The sequence below is a fragment of the Triplophysa rosa genome, linkage group LG2 (assembly GCF_024868665.1).
Source record: "Triplophysa rosa linkage group LG2, Trosa_1v2, whole genome shotgun sequence".
Lineage (NCBI taxonomy): Eukaryota > Metazoa > Chordata > Actinopteri > Cypriniformes > Nemacheilidae > Triplophysa > Triplophysa rosa.
This window is the reverse complement of record NC_079891.1, coordinates 310,789-325,176: the sequence shown is the minus strand read 5'-3', so window position 1 is coordinate 325,176 and position 14,388 is coordinate 310,789. Positions and strand designations below refer to the sequence as shown.

General features: G+C 45.7%; 1 protein-coding gene across 1 annotated transcript in view; it reads left to right on the top strand.

Moving 5' to 3' along the window:
* Positions 1 to 13,450, top strand: part of LOC130570957 (nck-associated protein 1-like) — a 90,988-nt gene extending 77,538 nt beyond the window's left edge. Inside the window, exons 20-22 of the mRNA XM_057361516.1 lie at positions 11,472 to 11,581; positions 11,683 to 11,772; positions 11,847 to 13,450. Coding sequence (XP_057217499.1) covers positions 11,472 to 11,581; positions 11,683 to 11,772; positions 11,847 to 11,963 — 317 coding nt within the window. The 3' untranslated portion in view covers positions 11,964 to 13,450. The remainder of the gene's footprint in view (positions 1 to 11,471; positions 11,582 to 11,682; positions 11,773 to 11,846) is intronic.
* The last annotated feature ends 938 nt before the right edge of the window (positions 13,451 to 14,388 follow it).

The following is a 14,388-nucleotide window of genomic DNA, read 5'->3' as shown; positions in this document are numbered from 1 at the left end:
GGGCAATAACAAGTTATAAATGTAAACACTGGTGTGACAGTATAGTAGGCTGCAAATGCTAATGCTATTTAACGTATTTCTCTCGTGGAAATTACTGCCGCTACGGTACTCAACACTCGCCGATGGTAACCATAGACATAATAAACACCTAGATGCCACGTTGGCCACTTTGCTCCGCTGCTGCGATACGTCAACGGCGCCATATTAGTGAGGGCAACAGTGCACTAAAAGCCCACTGAACCCGATGGGAGAGCTGCGCATTTAGAGTACAACTTCAGTTGCATCATATCTCGATAGTTATAGCCTACTTTAAAGTTAATGGTTGTCATAATGAAATGTGAAATCCATTATTTGTGCCTGTTATTCGTGAGAATCCACTAGATGGCATCATGTTCAGTGTTATGTTAAAGACAACACATTGCAGTAGTCGAGAATAAAACACAGACATGTAGAGATTGTTTCTGAGATTTAGTTGAATCATCGAACGTATTAAATAAAAACGTCTCGGTTACGGATGTAACCTCGGTTCCCTGATGGAGGGAACGAGACATTGTGTCGAACCGACAGATGGGGTTCGTCCCTGAGAACCAATCGCTTCCGACTTCTTAGAAAAGGCCAATGAAAATTGGCGAATGAAATTTGCATGCCAGACTCCGCCCCCGGATATCCGGGTATAAAAGGGAGACGGCGTGCCTCATTCATTCACCTTAGTTCTGAGGAGCCTGAGACCTCTCACGACTGCTGCAGTGGACAGCACGTGTTGTGGCAAGAAGGACACAACGTCTCGTTCCCTCCATCAGGGAACCGAGGTTACATCCGTAACCGAGATGTTCCCTTTCTGTCGGTCTCTCGACGTTGTGTCGAACCGACAGATGGGGTTCCTATGGAAAACGCCATAACACTGTGCCCTGTCACAATCTCTAGCGAAGCGACGGTGACTGGCCTGGGCGTGTCAGCCGTGAGCGCTACTGTGAAATTGTAACCTACCAGTGGGTAGGTAGGGGGTCCCAGAGCTTTCTTAAAAGGTGGGAAGGCCCCTGCCTTCGGCCTCACAGGCGGCGGCCTTGTTTCACTAACAGCGAGAAGCCGCCCGGTACCGTAAGGCCACTGGGTAAGCGCTACTTCCTCAATTGGGGGATGCGCTACAGAGACCACTTCCTACCGCAGGGAGGAGTCTAGTGGAGATACCAACATGGTATCACCGATAGGGGAGAACTCATGGGAAGAAGTGCAGACTGAAGGAGTTAACCGCGAGGTGGAGGTCCGCCTAAGGAGGTCATGGGTTACCAAGGTGGGAACCAGCATGAGGATACATCAGATGGAACCGCCCAACTGGGGGGTTGCAACGTCTGGTAGCACTAGGTCCGGTTAGAGCTATGTTGCGAATAACTCCGGAGATACCCAGCCTAAGGGGCAGGGCTGCTCTGCCCAGCCCGCCCGCAGGAGGTGCTTGCTAGTGATGGATGGAGTGCCTGTTCTTCACCCAGTGGGGGAAGAAGGGAGGCTAGTTAGTACGCTTGATCCCATTAGGAAAAAGGGGGGAAGGTACTGTCATAGGCGTACACCCTACCGGCCGCCAGTCTTGCCTGATGCCCGCAAGACTCGAGCCGATACCGGTTTTATGCGGAGGCTGTAGGACCTCGCGAAGGTGATGGGTGTAGCCCAACCCGCAGCTCTGCAGATGTCTGCCAGAGAGGCGCCTCGAGCCAGTGCCCACGAGGAGGCTGTACTCCGTGTGGAGAGAGCTCTCACCCAGTGGGCGTAGGCGATCTTAGGACAGGTACGCCATAGTGATGGCGTCCATGATCCAGTGCGCCAATCTCTGTTTGAGACAGCCCTCCCTGCTGATCTCTAAAACAGACAAAGAGCTGCTTAGAGCTTCTGCGGCTCTACGTGCGGTCCAAGCAGAGGCGCAATGCGCGTACTGGACACAGCACGGATGGGGTTGGGTCTTCCTCCTCGGTGGGGAGCGCCTGTAAGTTCACCACCTGGTGTCTCGGGGGAGTGGTGGGAACTCGAGATAGCGTGAGAATAACCGGGCCCGAGTTCTAGGCAATCTGTGGACACGGAGAATGCTTGTAGGTCCGCTACCCTCTTGAGCGTCCTCCCGAGAGCCGTCTTCATCGTGAAGTGAGTGAGAAAGAGCGGCATCTACGAGGGACTCCAGGATCGCATCAAGGTTGTAAGAGGGTACGGAGCGTGGGTGAGGTGGTAGCCTTCCCGCGCCCCTTAGGAACCAAATGATCAGGTTGTGCTGTCCTAGAGACTACCAGCAACTGGGTCGTGATGAGCAGCAACAGCGGCTACATACACATTCAGTGTGGAAGGGGAGAGATTATTCTCGAGTCTCTGGAAGGACCGCACCCACTTGATCAAGCAACTCCGCGGGTCTTCTCTTTGAGAAGAGCACCAGGATGAGAAGAGGCACCACTATAGGCGGATAGTCACCTAGTGGCCAGGGCCCTAGCCTGAGTAGTGGTCTTAACCCCCGCAGGGGGCCACTCAGGATCTCCTCGTTCCGTCCAGGGGCCAGATATGGAGGTTCCAGAGGTCTAGCCCGTGATGCCATAACGTGCCCTTCCCCTGGGAAAGCAGGTCCTTCATCAGGGGCATCGGCCAGGGGGGAGCTGTCATCAAGAGCATTAGCTCCGAGAACCAAGTCCGGTTGGGCCAGTATGGCGCAACTAGTACACTTGATGCTTCTCTTCCCTGACCTTGCACAGGGTCTGTGCAATGAGGCTCACTGGGGGGAAGACGTACTTCCGCTTGTCCCACGGCCAGCTGTGCGCTAGAGCATCCATGCCGAGGGGGGCCTCGGGCAGGGAGTACCTTAGTGGGCAATAGGTGGTGTCCAGGGAGGCGAAGGGGTCTACCTGAGCCCACCCGGACTGTACCCAATGAGCTGGCTGCGCGGGGGTGGAGTCGCCACTCTCCGCGAGGCGTCAACTGACGAGAGAGCACATCGGCTGTCTGGTTCAGGTCGCCTGGAATATGTGTAGCTCGCAGGGAACTGCTCACCTGCGGACTCCACAGGAGGAGGCGTCGGGCGAGTCGTGTTAGCTGCCATAAGCGAACGCCACCCTGGCGGTTAAATACGCTACGGCAGTTGTGCTGTCCGACCGGACCAGCACGTGCTTGTTCTGCACAAGAGGTTGTAACCCCTTCAGTGCGGGTAGCACATCCAACAACTCTAGGCAGTTGATATGCCTGCGCAGGCAGGGGCCCGTCCATCGCCCCGACACTGCGTGCCCGTTGCACACGGCACCCCAACCCTGCAGGGAGGCATCTGTTGACCCTGACGCGTCTCGACCTGCCCGAGAGGGACCCCCGTCCGTAGAAAGGTCATGGAAGACCAAGGGGTTAGGGTGCGTGGGCAGAAAAGCGTAATCACCATCCGCCTGCTGCCGGTGTGCCACGCTCTCCAGGGAACTCGACTCTGTAGCCAGTGTTGGAGCGGTCTCATGTGCATCAACCTGAGGGGAATCACCACCGTCGAGGATGCCATGTGCCCAGGAGCCTCTTCCCGCTGACTGCTTGAAATATTCCAGGCAGTTCAACACTGACTGATCGCAGTCGCGCTGTAATGGAGACAGAGTTGAGTTCCATACCAAAAAAGAGGATGCACCGCACAGAGGAGAGCTTGCTCATTTTCGGTTGACCTGTGGTCCCAATCGATCTAGGTGCCGAAGCACTAGGTCCCTGTGTGTACATAACAGATCTCACGAGTGTGTCAAATGAGCCAGTCTTCGAGATAGTTTAGTACCCGCACACCTCTCTCCCAGAGGGGAGTGAGGGTGGCTTCCACGATCTTTGTGAAGACTCGTGGGGACAGGGACAGACCGAAGGGGAGGACTCTGTACTAATATGCCTCACCCTCGAAAGCGAACCGTAGGAACGGGCGATGACGAGGGAGAATTTAGACATGAGAGTAAGCGTCCTTCAGGTCGATTGCCATGAATCCATCTTGACATCTGATAGATGACAGGATGCGCTTCTGCGTGAGCATCCTGAATGGCAGCTTGAGTAGGTGCCTGTTCAGGGTACGCAGATCTAGCACCCCCGCTCTTTTGGGGACAATGAAGTATGGGCTGTAAAACCCGTTGAACATCTCGGCTAGAGGGACGAGCACGATCGCTTCCTCACCAGAGGGGTGGCGACCTCGGCCCGAAGCACGGGGCATCCTTGCCTCTGCTGAGGTTAAGAGGATGCCCCGAAACTTGGGCGGGCGTCCGGGGAGTTGGATCGCGTAGCTGAGACGGTCCGTATCCCGTAGTCACCGTGACGGTTTGGGAAGCTCTTGTCAGGCTCCCAGGGACCAAGGCAGGGAGGCTAGGGGTACGTTCTGCTTCATCGACCTCCCGGGGGTGGTTCAATGGCTAGCAGTGCGGATCCCTCGCTGTGGGGGGAACCCTGGAGAGGAGATCGGCTCTGCAGTTTTACCTGCCTGGCGAATGAGAGTGCTTAGGCTGATGATTATCCTCGACATTGGGTCTTGCCGCAACGTCGAGTTGCCGAACACCGTCGTGTAGAGGGTGAGAGCGGCTGTGATAATACCCAGACAATGATGTGGCACAACGCACCGTCGATTGAGAGTGCTTAGGCTGCTGATTATCCTCGACATTGGGTCTCGCCGTGACGCAACGTCGAGTTGCCGAACACCGTCGTGTAGAGGGTGAGAGCGGCTGTGATAAACGCCCAGAGAGGGAGAAAACTTTTAGAAATGGGCTGTTGGGACGGGGCAGGAACCGTCCTGGATCGACCACCAGCAATGGAATGGCTGGGGTCAGACCCGAAGGTATTCTCGATCTCCCTGGGGTCTTCCCATGAGAGCCGCTTTGGCTTTTGCCGCGGCTGCTGACGGGGTGGTGGTCTCCTCTTCGATGTCTCGAAGAGGACCAGGGCTGCTGGGAAGCAGACGGTGCACGGGATCTCGGTGGCCAGAGGGCAGTCGAGTCGCGGCTGGGGAGGACATACTTGATATCCTCTGTCTGCTCCCTAACTGTCGAACTCGACAGTATCACTAAACAGCCCCCCCTTGCGAGATGGGTGCATCAAGAAAGCGGACTTTCTCAGTGCAAGGTTCAGCCAGAGGTGTCTCTCCTGGACCACAAGTGTGGACATCGCCCGACCCAGGGCCCGCACGATCACCTTGGTCGCCCGAGAGCGAGGTCGGTGAAGCCGCGGAGTTCCTGCATAAGCGCTGGGTCGGTCTTACCCTCGTGGAGCTCTCTCCACGCATTGGCCTGCAGGAAGGCCATAGCGTGGAGAGAGGGGACAGCTTGGCCCGCAGCAGAGTAAGCTTTCGACACCTCAGATGCCGAAAAGCCTAAGTGCTTTGGACGTCTTGGTAGATGGTTTTGGGAGTCTAGGTAGAGTCCCTGGGGGACATCGACATATCCTCTAGCTGCCCCACCATCGAGGGAAGAAAGGGTGATGGAACTAGTTGACGTGTACGCGCCGAAGGGGGCGTTCCAGGTCGTACTAGGTTCCTCATGCACTTCCGGGGGAACACGGCACTGGGGGCGAGTGCGGCTTGGAGCCGCTTTCAAGCCCGATGTACTGTTTATCCAGCCGCAAGCGTTGGGAGAGGCAGTGCGGTGCACCGCAACCCAATGCCGGCCGCCCGGGAAAGCATGGCTGACATTTCGACGTCCGCTTCTTCCTGATCTAGACCCCCCGAGGGAGGGAGCTTCAAGGAATCATCGGAGTCTGATGCCAGTAAGTCACCCTCCGATGCTGCAACAGACATCTCAACATCACGTACCGTGTCCGATACGTGACTGAGGAATAAGACGGTGGACTGTCTCATGGAGAACTGTCACAAGACGAGGTGCGAACGGTCTGCGAGCCAGTGGCTGACGGATTAGCGCTCACAGTAATCCTCATATCACCCACGCTGCTCGCCGTAGCGGGCGGCAGGGCCGTAGGCCTGCCGTCACGGAACGGGAAGCAGACGAGGTGGTGGCTGAGTCCCGTGGGAACACAGCCACCCGTGACGCAACGTCTGAATCGTCAACCGCCCGCAGTGCGGGCAGGACTTTCCACAACATCTGCCCCAGCATACTGGAAGCAGACATCGTGTCCGTCCCCCTCCTCGATGAGTGTGTTGCACCCACGAGAACAGCGGGACATGCCACGCTGGAGAAATTTGCTCTTTTAGAGAAAAAACTCAAACACTTCTGGAACCACCGAGACGCCCAGGGGAAGTCACTGCAGGAAGGGACAGTCCGCTGCACCACGCCGTAGAGCCGGCAGTTTTATAGCGAAGTCTGTTGTTCATGAGCGAAGGCTCCGAAGAACAAAAGGTGAATAAATGAGGCACGCCGTCTCCCTTTTATACCCGGATATCCGGAGGCGGAGTCTGGCATGCAAATTTCATTCGCCAATTTTCATTGGCCTTTTCTAAGAAGTCAGAAGCGATTGGTTCTCAGGGACGAACCCCATCTGTCGGTTCGACACGACGTCGACACACCGACAGAAAGGGAACTAATGTTTTTCACTCTGGAAATGGCTTTTTCCATTGTAATTTTAGACATTTTCAAAGATAAAAAAATGTTCTTTTATTAATCCAGTAAAACCGTTACAGCAGTAAAACCTGATGTATTATATAGTCAAATAAATAACACTGCCGTGCATTAAATGTATGAAATAGCAGTATATGGTCATAAAGTAAAGACACATTGTTTTGATTTTGCCCACGATTTTAAAGTGAATGAGGGCTGTTCTGATCATGTGCATTTAATCTACTTTAAATTAAGCCTAAATGATTGCTTGACAAGCCTGAGTTTTAAAAGTTCCGTTTGACAATAAATACATTTTCAAGTCTATAACCATCTTTAAATGTTTCTGCGTACTCCATGTAAATAGAAAAGTATTGAAATTAGTTGAGAAATGAAAATTATGTTGTGTTATTATCCAGAAAACGGCAGCTCCACCATTCACTCGTATGTCTTTATAGTCGGCTTATGCCCTCACCAATATGGCGGCGGCGTTAACCTACCATCCAGCGGACAATGAGGCGTCTAGTTAATATATAAATATCAATGATGGTAACCACGAAGATCAACTTTGGTTCCTAGGACAGGCAGTACACCAGTAAAAATACAAACGGCCGAGAAGTTTATTCTTTTAGCCTGTTCTCACATCAGTTACTTCGGCATGTCTCTAGTGCTCTAGACTGCATGTTACTTGAGCTGTATAAACGCAGTGCTGCTGCCAATAGCTTAATATTAGCTCAAGCATACAATGCAAGACTACTAACATAAAACTATTTGAACTCGTTATGCGGTTGCTCATTTTAAGTGCATTATGCACAGTGAGTAGTAAGGAGTAAAACATCATTCACTTATCTTAGATCCAGATGCTTTCTGAAACGCGCTGCACTGCTACAACAATCAGTAGCCTAGATTTAAGCGTAGAGTAGCAAGCTCATTGGCTGCTGATACGGAAGGAACCAGTCAGCTGTGCCGTGTAGTAAAGTTATTATGTCAGATTGGTTTAGACTTTAGGACTTTAGAGTTTAGGACTATAGAGTTTCATGCCAGAACTGTCAGGACCCGAACTCGGGTCTCTGGTGTAAGGGATAGTCACTACACCAATCGAGCCACGTAGTATGAGATGGAACTCAGAAGATTTAGGCAGACACAGCAGGTTAAGTATTTCAGTTTAATAAACAAAAAGGGCCAAAGGCAAAAGTAGTGTCTTCATCAAAGTAAGTAATCCAAAAGGTGCAGAGGTAAATCCACAGAGTTCCAAAATCAAAAAAGCCTCGTGATGAAAAACAGAATAAACTAAAAAAAAGCAGGGTTCTCATGGGAACAAGCACATACCAAAAGTGGGGGTCATTTAAGTAATCCAGTCTCGGGAAGCAAGCAATAGTCCACATGGGTAGAACACAAAAGGTTGGGTACTACACAATCAAACTTAGTGCAAGGAACTAAGGGAAAACTAAGGCTTAAGTACTCTACAGGAAAACAAGGCACAGGTGAAAACAACTACTCAAATTAAACAGGGATCAAAAACAGAACACAATAGGGGCTCCTAGTGGCCAAAACAAGACATGACAGGCAGAATGGTGACAAGAACTATCTCTGTCATAACAAATACAATTTTATGATAATACTTAAAAACAAGAAAGCAGTTGCCAAGCAACACAGATGCAGAACCATAAGAGGTCTCATTTCGGAAGGCTGCCACATACGTCATTGAGGCTGTCTCGTTTCAGAAAAGCAAGGAAGACACTCCGATCGAACCTCCAAATGCAATGTTCTTTCACAGAGGACAAACATTTAAAACAGTAAGGCAAGAAATGGTAAATCTGTTTAGCTCCTCTGGCATTGTTCGTGGTAGAAATAGACTTCTGATCTCTTCAATTCACCTAGAAATCATTTTGAATCATTTGACAGGTGTGAAAGCGCAGTGTGTTGGCATAGCAACATGATACTTCCTGTTTTCTTTTCTTCCAATATGTCCTTCGAAGGACGTCTCGTTTAATTCTAATTTGAGGATCGTCTGTATATGGATGCGACCTCTGGAGGACATGAGAATGCAACCTTCCGAAACGAGACACAGCTAGACAGCGGCGCAGTGATACTCATGAAATGTGGTCAGTTGTATTTTGGGGGAATTTTACAGTGGCTTACAACACGGCAAAAGCAATCAGAATCAAACACGAGCGAACCATTTTATAATGCAATTTTTGTTTGCGTAAACATCAGATAAATAAAATGATCATTAATTATGGGCACAAGAGGTAAATGTTTCTCTAGTTCACAACACGTCCTTAAGTGAGTGAGTGAATAAATGCAAGTAATGTTCATGTAAATGCATCACAAGTCCGCAAATCATCTGTCTGCCTGTGTGGTCAGAAATAGGACCCAGGAGACACCTGCAGTCTCAACAGTGACTTAGTTGAAGAGAGCTTCAAACTCATCCGATCACGTCATTTCAAAGAAATGAATAGAAAAGATGGGTCTGTCTAAAGAAATATGAAGTAAACGTGTGTCCGTTGATCTGTACCTTCCCAAATGTGCACATTTGTGGAATCAACGTTTTAATGAATGCTGTTTAATGAAGCCCTGTGATCACAACTAATGACGTGTCTGCACGTTGTTGTTTTTTCCTCCTCCTGCAACACTTTAAATTGTCGTAGGAGATTTTGTTTCTTAGTCTGGTGTGAAACGGGCTTTAGTTTCGTTTGAAACTAACGAGTTAACCAAACACGAGTTTGGTTTGGTGTTTACTAGGGATGTAACGATTCACTCAGCTCACGATGCAATGCGATTCACGATTCTGATGTCACGATGCGATTTATTCACGATTTACTCATGATTTATTTTTACAAACTTCCCTTGCATTATTTCTTAAATGCTTCACGTTTATTTGTATAGTAAAATTATGTTTTATTTCATATAACAAAAACTAAACTGCAATTTTAAAACAAATTAATAATAGAAAAGGTCTCTTTAATATAAACAAACTAATACTGTCTGTCAGACATGTTCACAAGTCTCGGAGGTCCAAGTCAAGTCTCAAGTCATTGAGGTCGAGTCTATGTCAAGTCTCAAGTCTTTAAAGTGGAGTCCAAGTCACGTCTTAAGTCTCTGAGGTGGAGTCCAAGTCACATCTTAAGTCTCTGTTCTATTTTTAGCAATAGTTTTCTCAGTTATTGTAAGTCACAGTGCATGAAGCGAAATCAGTTTTGAAATATTAATTAACTCTACAGAATGTCTTGGGTATTCAAACCAGTGCTTCGAACCAGTGCTGATGCTGGTGTGATATCCTGTGTTTTCTTCTTTTGACTAAGTCTTTGCGCCACATTTACCGGTGCAAAATCAAAATACATTTTATGTGCAAGAATGATGTACTAATATGAACCATTTTGCTGTAATCTAGGCTAAATTAAGTAATGTAATGAATTGCATGATGTGTAATTAAATGTTCCAAACAATGATTTAACTGTTGTTACATCATTTACTTGACCGTAGAATGAAATTAAACCAGGTCATTACCTTTATTTTTCAGAAAAGCTCAGTAACTACTGGATATGCATTGTTGCAACACAGAGAATATTAGACCATGAATCTCAATCTCATTTGACTTAAATGACTCGTTCAGTAGAGTGTATTCATTAAGTACATTCAACCAATGAAACTCTCTGACAGGGCTCACACTGAAGCGCTATTGGCTCATGGCATCATGCCTCTTTGAAGAACAGAGCTGCACTCTTTGGTTGAGACTGAATGAGAAATATGTTTCAAAAAGACATACAGAAACTGTCTTACATTTCATCAATCATTTTTCAATCAATTCATACTTGCTTTGATATTTAGCATGTCATTCAATCTTTTAATATACAATACGACTTACTTCATCACTTCTTTTGGCTTAACTGTTACTTTATGTTGTATTTCACGTTATGCAGCAGCTGGCATTAGCGGATAAGTTAACATTGGCATATAAAATGTTCATGCTTGCCTTTGTAATGAGTTTCAGGGTGACTCGCCTGCAGTCGCGCTTCAAGTTTGTGGTGCTTTACCGGCGATTGTGAAGGAAAATAAGACGCACTGTTAACCGCGTGGAGACGCAGAATACACGCGTCAGTGCTTCCTCTTCACCCAGAGACTTCTCTCTACCGCTTATATGAGATAAGCAGCACATGCGCGCAAGCTGATGTCCGCCAAGAATATTTTCATCTCGTTTTTATAAGTTAACGAAAATGTCCGTATTTTTTTATACTGTTTTCGGTATCACGCATTCATTTTTATTTTGTTATCGTCTCGTTTTCATCAGTGAAAACATGTCATTAACGAATATTTTCGTTATAGTTTTCGTCAACGAAATTAATACTGATGTAAACTATTTAAAGTTAATCATCCATTATAATATCTGCTGCACTTAAATGGTCTGGACAGAAGCTACTAAGTAAGACTTCGCTCCTAAAGTAAGACTTTTATTTTGTCGTTTGTATAACTATACGATGAACACGCGTCCTCCAGATGCGTCGCGCGTGTACATAATAATGCTGACTTTGTGTGTTTAGAGATGAATTGTTGTGACATTTGCTGCGGGAATTAATAGACAAATATGTTGTATGATGCTGTCATGTGGGGAAGTAAAGTAGGAATGTGAATGAAATGTTCAACCAAAATTACTTGCATTTTTTACGAATCTCATGAGTCACGTCTCGAGTCAGCTGTCCACGAGTCCAAGTCAAGTCGCAAGTCTCTGTTTATGTGACTTAAGTCGCGGACTCGAGTTTCCATCTCTGCTGTCTGTGCTTTTCTTGGATTTTTTTGCATTTAAGAAATACCAGCATGCCCACGTTTAGGTTTTCAGTGAAAATAGCGGCCCCTGCTGTTCAAAAAAATGTATTGCGATTCAGTTCACACTTCAACCGATTTGAATCGTCACACATTATAATCGATTTTTAACCGGCTCACGATGAATCGTTACATCCCTATGTTTAACAGGTCACCAGAACAACATCCACTGCTTGGCCACAGCGGTGAATCATCTGGCTGCTGCCATGTTCACTGTCCAGAGGAAGAGCATCCAGAAAAACCTTGAAGAGTTTCTTAAGGTGAGTGAACATTTGGTCCAACATCATTGGTTTTTACAATGCTTCACTCAAGAGTCGCTGGCTGACTTTGATATTTTCACCAACATTTGTTGATTGTGTAGGTGGCATCTTCAGCTTTACTGCAGCTTGGTCAGAGTGAGGAGCGAGTGGAAATGAAGAACCGAGATTCGGTTTATCTCCTCCTACACATGGTAATAAACCAAACCATTAAAATATAAAACTCATACTACTCTTTTTTTGATATTTGATCTTTTGTATGGTTTAGATAGTGCAGGAGTCACCATTCCTCAATCAGGACATACTGGAGAAGTGTTTCCCATATGTGCTTCTGCGAAACGCCTACAGAGAGGTGCACCAGATCTTCATCCACACCATGGGATAAATGGAGTGACTATGTATCATCAGTATAAGGAAAAAAATACAGCACACAATAATTAGCAGTGCTTAAAGCAGTGCTTAAGGGAATGTTCAGTTGTTTTGTCATTGTTTAGTGTGCTCCTTTACCTTGCACCTCAAAAAGGTGTGCATTTATTTGACCACGTTATGTATCATCAATGACCATTATTATGACTTGTTTAATGTAATAACAATGCTCTTTTTCACGGTTAGATTTAAACTAGATTCTGGTGGACCTGAAAAAGTAAACTGTAGAGAATATTAAAAGCTATTAAAATTCAGGAAAATGAATTTGAACTTGTGTTATTAGGGTGTAGACCAGACACGGTCAAACTGCGGCCTGCTGGGCACTTTCATTTGGACTGTTTCAAATGTACAATATTCAATTTTACTGCATTAAGTTAAAATTTCGGTCCAATTGACTCATTTCACGCAATAAAAACGTACCCTGCACGACATCAGTTCAGTTCACTGCTTACAGTTTGGCAGGAATTAATGAAAGATGAGTGGGGCAAAAATATTAGTCGCAATAGAATGGAAAAGCAAATACTTCATCAGTATCAGACATGATTGTATATATGATTTTCCAAGAAAATGTAAATTACATTTGCATTAAAACCATAGTAACAACAAATTGACTAAGGTATACAACTAGAGTAACTATTTAGCCATGCAAAAAGAGTTTTGCCTTAAAGCAGCATTTCTGAATTCTGAATGATTTATGTCAATTCCAGTCCAGTGTGTGATGCATTTCAAGAGAAACAAACATCAAGAATGCCAAAAAACCTTTTCACAGCAATGTGAAAGACTGCAAGAGAATGCAAAGACATGTGAAAGTTGGGATAAACAGCCTTATTCCAACATATATTCATTTTCAACTGATTTTTGAACTGTGTAGAACGTTTGAACTTTTCTTTACAATATTCAAGACCTGCAAACACTGCAACTTTTTGTTCTTTTAACCAGTTTGTCCCATTTTACTTAAACACTTACCTATAAATAGAAAATGTAGAAAAAGTCAAAATACTTTGGAAGTGGTCTCTTGTTTTTTTCTGCAGATGTAGTTTGACCATTTGTCAACAATGGTAAAAAACAAAGTGGGCCTTGTATGAAAACGTTTGCTGTACGCTACTGTGATTTTAATTATATTTGTATTAATGGTGAATAACTGATTTTTTTATGAACATCATCATCAGTGTTATCTACATTGACTAATAATTGTTGTTTGCAACAAAATGGAGACTTGTTGATTTAGCATTTAAACCCAAATGCTGTTTATTGTTGATTTGTTTTTAATATAGGAATAAATCTAATTCAAATTTATTCTCAAATCAAAATCTTTTAAATCAGCTTAACAATTTAAATAAAATGATAAAATGCAGTTCTGGGGCCTGTTCCATAAAAGGCCGCTAAGAAAAGCGGAGATTAAAGCCAACACCTGACTTGAATGAACCAAACTCATCAATCATGCTTAATTCGGTTCCATAAAGTGAAGTTGAAGATCATGTGATCTGACTAATTTGAGTCAGGTTCACCTAGTTCAGATAATTGCGTGCGCACGCTAATATTCAGCAGCCCTACAAGACGAGCTTTGATCAAATCGATCCGCTAAGGAAAAGAGAGCGGTGATTGGTGCTCTTCTTCTTCTTCTTCTTATGTGTTTAACGGCGGTTAACAACCAGCGTATTGGTGCATTACCGCCACCTTCTGCAAAACGTGTGAAAAATTTAATCCTCAAAGGTAGGAAACTGTGGTACTACCGCTGCAAATAATGAAACCAGAGGGAAAGATTGGCGAGAAATTCCTAAATGACTCAATGCATGCTGTAGGCCTAAGCATAACGTGTTCAAATATATTCATATTGCCTATTTTAATACAAATCAATTAAATAATACTAAATAATAAACAATTTATTCCAACAGTAAGCAAGGAAAAGCGTTATTAAAATATATTGTACAAAAATGTTAAACCTACATTACTTGTTTTTATTTTGTATAAAATGTATTACAATTCAGTGCTGTGTAAATGTGTAAATCTGTGTAAATCCCCCTCAGAAGGGGATTTTAAAAACATCCCAATATTAAAAACCCCAAAGGACACTCAAAGATTAACATACAAAATATGAATGAGTTAAATGAGATCACTTAAAACTCACAATTAAGTAAATGTTAAAAACTGTAAAACTGCACAGCGGCAGTACAAAAAACTACCTCATGATGCTCTTAACGTAGTTTGGAGCTCGGGAGTAATTTCGATGAATGCTTTAAAGCAGTGGTCACCAACCCTGTTCCTGGAGATCGACTGTCCTGCAGACTGCAGCTCCAACCCTGCTTCAGCACACCTGTCTGTAATTATCAAGCAAACCTGAACACCTTGATTAGATAGTTCAGGTGTGTTTGATTGGGGTTGGA